Source organism: Dama dama, chromosome 30, assembly GCF_033118175.1.
Source record: "Dama dama isolate Ldn47 chromosome 30, ASM3311817v1, whole genome shotgun sequence".
Taxonomy (NCBI): Eukaryota; Metazoa; Chordata; class Mammalia; order Artiodactyla; family Cervidae; genus Dama; species Dama dama.
In genome coordinates, this window is record NC_083710.1 from 88,393,769 (window position 1) to 88,400,000 (window position 6,232).

The 6,232-nt window shown below is 42.8% G+C and overlaps 1 protein-coding gene across 1 annotated transcript; it reads right to left on the minus strand.

Moving 5' to 3' along the window:
• Positions 1 to 541: 541 nt before the first annotated feature.
• On the minus strand, positions 542 to 1,065 carry LOC133049161 (ubiquitin-ribosomal protein eS31 fusion protein-like). Its single transcript, XM_061133071.1, has one exon. The coding sequence runs from the start codon at positions 1,048 to 1,050 to the stop codon at positions 580 to 582; it is 471 nt and encodes a 156-aa protein (XP_060989054.1). The 5' UTR covers positions 1,051 to 1,065; the 3' UTR covers positions 542 to 579.
• Between the last annotated feature and the right edge of the window lie 5,167 nt (positions 1,066 to 6,232).

Below are 6,232 nucleotides of genomic sequence, written 5' to 3' on the forward strand. Positions count from 1 at the left end.
GTGTGTCAGCAACATCTTTTATTATCACAGAAACCATCTTTTCCCAGTGATCTGAGATGTCACCCTCACCATGAACTGTATTCACATATGATTTTGGGTCTCTGCCTGGACTTGTTGTTCCACTGGTTGGCTTGCTCTTTTGCCAAGATCACGGCTTTAATTATTGAGGCTTTTTAGTATGTTTTAATATCGAGTAGGATTAATCCTCCCTCACTGCTCTGCTTTTAGAATTTTCCTAGCTATTAGCTGCATTTGAATAATATGCAATATAATTATGTTGAAGGCTTAATTTTTCATTTAAACTGTAGAATCAGCTTGTGTAAGTTCACAATAAAAACTTACTGGGAGTTTTATTTCCATTTTGTTAAATGTATATAGTATCTCTAAGGAGGATTGATGTTTTTATAATGTTGAATTACCCTCTGCAAGAACGAAGGATTTTTCTTTTTTCATTTGTTCAAGTCATTTTTGTGCTCTTCACGAGTGGTTTGAAATTATTTTCACGTGCATTCTGCATATTTCTTTTTATTTTATTTTATTTTTATATGTTAGCTCATATCTTTATTAACCAATATACAATTACTTGTCTTCTGGTTTGTTGAAACAATAGGTCAGACAACATTTGCCACAGTAATGTCTGTCGAAGTGACTGGCCATAAAAACTCCAGCACCACATTCATCTGAGGGACACTCCCGGCGAAGGCGACTGATTTTGCCATTCTCATCCACCTTATAGTATTTCAGAACAGCCAATGTAACCTTCTTTCTCTTATGCTTGTTCTTCTTGGGAGTGGTGTAAGACTTCTTCTTCCTTTTCTTAGCACCACCACGAAGTCTCAACACTAGATGTAGAGTGGACTCCTTTTGAATGTTGTAGTCAGACAAAGTACGTCCATCTTCCAGTTGCTTGCCAGCAAAGATCAGTCTTTGCTGGTCAGGAGGAATTCCTTCCTTATCCTGGATCTTGGCCTTTACATTTTCTATTGTATCCGAGGGTTTGACCTCGAGAGTGATGGTCTTCCCCATCAGGGTCTTCACGAAAATCTGCATCTTGGCGGCGGTTCCACCGCAGATGGCGGATCCGAAAGGCTGCATATTTCTTGATAAGTTAACTCATAAGCACTAGACCCTCTTTGTTGCTTTTGTAATAGTGAGTTTCTCTTCCATTGCACACCCACACAGACACATGCTATTGGCTTTTGTGGATTCATTTTACCTTCTCCTATTTTTAAAAGTTCTTTTATTATTTTTGTTATTTTCATTGTTGAGTCTCTTTGATTTTCCAAGTATATTTTCACCTCATGTGCATATAAAGTTTTATTGCTTTCCGAATTTTCAACCCTGTAATGACTTTTCCTTATCCAATTGTATTAATTATATTTTCAATATAGAGTTAAATAATAGTGTGTGTGTGTGTGTGTGTGTGTGTGTGTGTGTGTGTGTGAGTTGCTTAGCCATGTCCAACTCTTTGCAACCCAATAGACTGTAGCCCACCAGGCCCCTCTGTCCATGGGATTCTCCAGGCAAGAACACTGGAGTGGGGTGCCATTGCCTTCTCCAAAAGGAACTATAGAAAGAAAGTGAAGTCACTCACTCACGTATGACTCTTTGCAACCCCATGGACTGTAGCCTACCAGGGTCTTCCATCTGTGGAATTTTCCAGGCAAGAGTACTGGAGTGGGTTGCCATCTCCTTCTCCAAAATAGTAGTGTGGAGAATGGGAATTCTTGCCTTCTTTCTGACCTTAGTGGGAAATACCTCTATTATTTTCCTATTAAGAAAGATAATAACCTAAAGGCTGACTTTACGTCTGGGTATGTGGAGTCGCAATGAGTCGGACAGAACTGAGCAATTAACACTTTCACGTATATACATGTGTATGTGTGCATTTAAGTACAAATGTGGGCTTCCCAGGTGGCGCTATTGGTAAAGAACCAGCCAGGAGACAACGACATGTGTTCGATCCCCGGGTTGGGAAGATCCCTCGGAGGAGGAAATGGCAACCCACTCTAGTATTCTCGTTTGGAGAATCCCATGGAGAGAGGAGCCTGGTGGGCTACAGTCTTTAAGGCTGCAAAGAGTCGGACATGACTGAAGTGACTTAGCACACATGCACGCAGATGCAAATGGAGATAGATCTGTACATATGTCTAAGTGTGTGTCTGTGTATTTAGAGAAATATCCATGAATTCTTATTGCTACTGCTGCTAAGTCACTTCAGTCGTGTCTGACTCTGTGCGACCCCATAGACGGCAGCCCACCAGGCTCCCCTGTCCCTGGGATTCTCCAGGCAAGAACACTGGAGTGGGTTGCCATTTCCCTCTCCAATGCATGAAAGTGAAAGGTGAAAGTGAAAGTGAAGTCACTCAGTCGTGTCCAACTCTTAGCGACCCCATGGACTGCAGCCCACCAGGCTCCTCCATCCATGGGATTTTCCAGGCAAGAGTACTGGAGTGGGTTGCCATTGCCTTTTCTGGAATTCTTATTGAAATTGCTGAATTTTATTGAAGGCTATTTAGTATTATGGAGAAAATCATACCATTTCTTCCTTATAGCTATTATTAATGTGGCAAATTATATTAATGGATTTTCAAATATTGAGCCAGTCTCACATTCCTAATAAATTCTACTTACACATGATGTATTATTTTTTAATCTGTTTTTGGATTCTGTGTGCTAGTAAGTTTTGAAGGATTTTTTGCGTTGATATAAGAAATATGGGTCTCTGGTTTTCCTTTTGGGCTATCTTTATTGGCTTAGAGATCAATATTATAGTTGCTTCAAGAAAGAATTTGAAGGTTTCTGTCTTTTTGTATCCTGCAACAATTTAAATACTGTTGAGATTATTTTGTATTTATATAATAGATTCCCAATAAACCTTTTGAGTTTTATTTTCTTTTTAAGGGAACAGTTCTCTTAGATAACTTTCTGTATTTTGTCTCTGGGAGTAGGTCTGTTTAAGCTTTCTATCTTTATTTGGGTCAATTTTAGAAAATTGTGTTTTCCTAGGATATTATTTTGGAGAAGGAAATGGCAACCCACTCCAGTATTCTTGCCTGGAGAATCTCGTGGACAAAAGAGCCTGGCGGGCTACGGTCACAAAGAGTTGGACACGACTTAGTGGCTAAACCAGGATGTTTTTGTTTCATTTATATTTTTAAGTGAATTTGCATGGAGTTGTACAAAATAGTTCTTAGTTTTTTATGCTCATATTTTTCTTTGTTATTTCTCCCTTTCTTTCTTTATTTTCTTGTTTAGGCAAATTATAAAAGTATGTGTTCATCTCTTCTAAAAGAAACTACATTTTGATTTAATCCTTGTGCTTAATTTTCTATTATGTTCTATTAATAGTTATGTTAAGAATTACTTAGCAAATATTAAGTAAATATGAATTTGGTTTCTATTCTGTCACATTTACTTTTAGCTTTATTATTTTTTTCCTTTTGCTTTTTCTTGGCTTATTTTATAGCTGTCTTTCCAGGTTTTGAGTTGGGAACTTAATTCCTTTATTTTTTTTCTTTTATTCTATTGGTATAATTTTGTAAAGTTACACAATTTTTCCTGATCACTGTTTTAACTGTATCCCATACATTCTGATATGCAGCACTTTTATTGCCCCTAATTTTTAGTAATTCTACAATTTTTATTTGTATTTTTCAGCTAATGACTGTTTTTTATTATAGAGTTTTTTCTCCCCCAAGAAGAAGAAAAAAGGGCTTTTTGGTACAGTGCTTAGATTCTGTATTGTAGCTTTTCAGCATTCCTGATGGAGATTTATGTTTGTATTTCATTATTGAACACTTGCTTGTGGTGAAATGTGCTGTGTGTTTCCATGACTGCTTTGAGGGGGGGCGTGTCCTGTGTCCAGAGGTGAAGTTTACTGCATCACCAGGATCTCTGTCTCCTTCCTGATGCTTTGCCCTTTGACCTTTCTTGGACCGAGAGGAGCGGTCTTCCCCGGAGCTTAGCGGTTCCCTTCTCTGCATCTTGATGGTCCTGCACCTCACAGGTGGTTACTGTGCTTCACGAAGGTGTTCACAGCAGACACGGCATCATGAGTTGTCGCTTTAAGCACCCAAGGTATCCTTTTCATCTGTCTGAATGCCGTTTCTGCACCGGAATCCTACACTGACCGTTCACAGCTCTCCTCTCCTACTGTGCATTTGCCGAAACCGTTTGCCCTTTTGGCAAAAGGAGACATGTTGCTCTGGATGCATTTCCTGGATACACATGGGGTTTGATTTTACTTTGTGAAACCATTTGAAAATCTTTAGTTTTCAGTGTTGTGTTTGAGTCAATCGTGTTCTATAATGAAGTGTTATAGTTACTGTGTGTATTGTTATGACATGTTCTATTTATTTATTTTTAATTGTTTGCTTTCCTTCTTTTCTCTTTTTTTCCCCAGTGACTTGTTTCTTTGCCCCGATGGTCAGTCTCTATGTGGACACCTTGATGACGCCTTCGTCTCCCCCCACCCACTCGATCACCCCCTGCTTTTTTATTAGCTTTCGCTGTCTGCTGACTCCTCTCCCTCTGACCTCCTGGGTGAGCTGGCCCCTCGGTTTGTCCCCAGACAAGCTCGCTCACCTCGGAGCTGTGACTCCACCCCTGCCCGCCCCCAGCCAAAGTAAAGTTCTTCCCCTTGGGGACAACTGTCCTGTGTCCTCCAGAGGAACTGTCCTTTCCTCATCCACAAGGTGTGGGGCTGACCTTGATCCCAGCCCTGGGGTGCGACACTCGAGGCCCAAAGGGGGAGGTGGGTGCCCCAGGCCCCCGTTTAGGACATCAGGGGGCAGGCCTGGCCCCAGGCACAGCCTGCTTTTGTCCCGAGAGGCGGAAACCACATCCCAAGAGGGCTCAGGCCCAGCTCTTGGGGTCGGGGGCAAGCTCATCACCCTTATCTGCTCTTTTATTTAAAAAAAATTCTAATTGGAAATAGGTATTAAAATTCCTGAATCAGTCATTGAGTTTTTCTCTCTGAACTTTCATCTCTATATTTTTCATTATCCAAATGATTTTCTCTATTTCTAGTCCTTGAAGTGAACAAGAAAAAAAGCGTAGTATTCTCTGAATTTTCTGAACAATCTGTCTTTTATGGCATGCTATTCTTGTCCATAAAATCAACGTCTCTTATCTCTTTGATGTTAACTGTACTTGAAAGAAGCTCCCCTGCTCCCTTTATTATTTCTATTTCCTCTGAGCTAATTCTTTTTTTCCTCTCTTTCCCACCTTCCTGCCTCTGGGTTTTGTGTTGGGGACTTTCTCCCAGTGCCCGGAGACTCTGACTCTCTGGACATGGTTTCTGGGATGAGGCCTGGGGGCTGGAGCAGCTGGTGGAGACCCCTGAGCAGCAGCTGGCTTGTCGGTTTTCCCAGACAGCACTCCTGCCTGATGAGACCTGGCCTCTGGGGCCCAGGGGCCCATCGAGAAGGATGCTGCGTCCCGCTGTGTGCCCACGCTGCTGCTCCGGCTGTTATGACAGCATCTCAGCTCCACACCCGGCTGTGCCTCTGGTCCCACATGGCAGAGTTTACTGATCCCGCCTCCTCAGAGACGGCTGCAGTGGGCTGGGGGCCGCTTCCTGCCCGTGGAAGTTGGGGAAGGGGCCTGGGGTCCAAATAAGCCTCAACAGACCCTGCCCTCCACACCCGACATCCCCCCCTCAGGAGACCCGAGTGTCTCCCACTCCCAGCCTTTTGGGAGTCCTTGGGGGAGCTGCAGTCAAGTGTTGTTGCTTTCTCCATCCTGACGACACCCAGGTTTCATCACCACTGTATTTTCTCTGTCAGTGGCCACTGTGTATTTGCTTTCCATCCTCCAAAAACGCACTGACGCCTTGAGTCTGCCATCAATGCCTTTACCGTTCCACTGGGGAGCACCACCTCTGTTCTGCAGGGATGACTTCAGTGCTGGGGAGCAGGGAGAGGATGTTCTCATCTCCTGAGCCACCCGCACCTGCCTTCTCTGCTGCCCTCCAGCTGCTCCTGTGCTTTATACGTTTACCTCCCCCGCCCTTCCTTTCTCTTTTTCAACTGTCCACAAAGAAGGCTGAGTGCCGAAGAACTGATGCTTTTGAACTGTGGTGTTGGAGAAGACTCTTGAAAGTCCCTGGGACTGCAAGGAGATCCAACCAGTCCATCCTACAGGAAATCAGTCCTGAATATTCATTGGAAGGACTGATGCTGAAGTTCCAATACTTTGGCCACCTGATGTGAAGAACTGGCTCACTGGA

Excerpts from the sequence above, each read along its gene's own strand:
- LOC133049161 (XM_061133071.1), bottom strand. The coding sequence starts at position 1,050 with ATGCAGATTTTCGTGAAGACCCTGATGGGGAAGACCATCACTCTCGAG.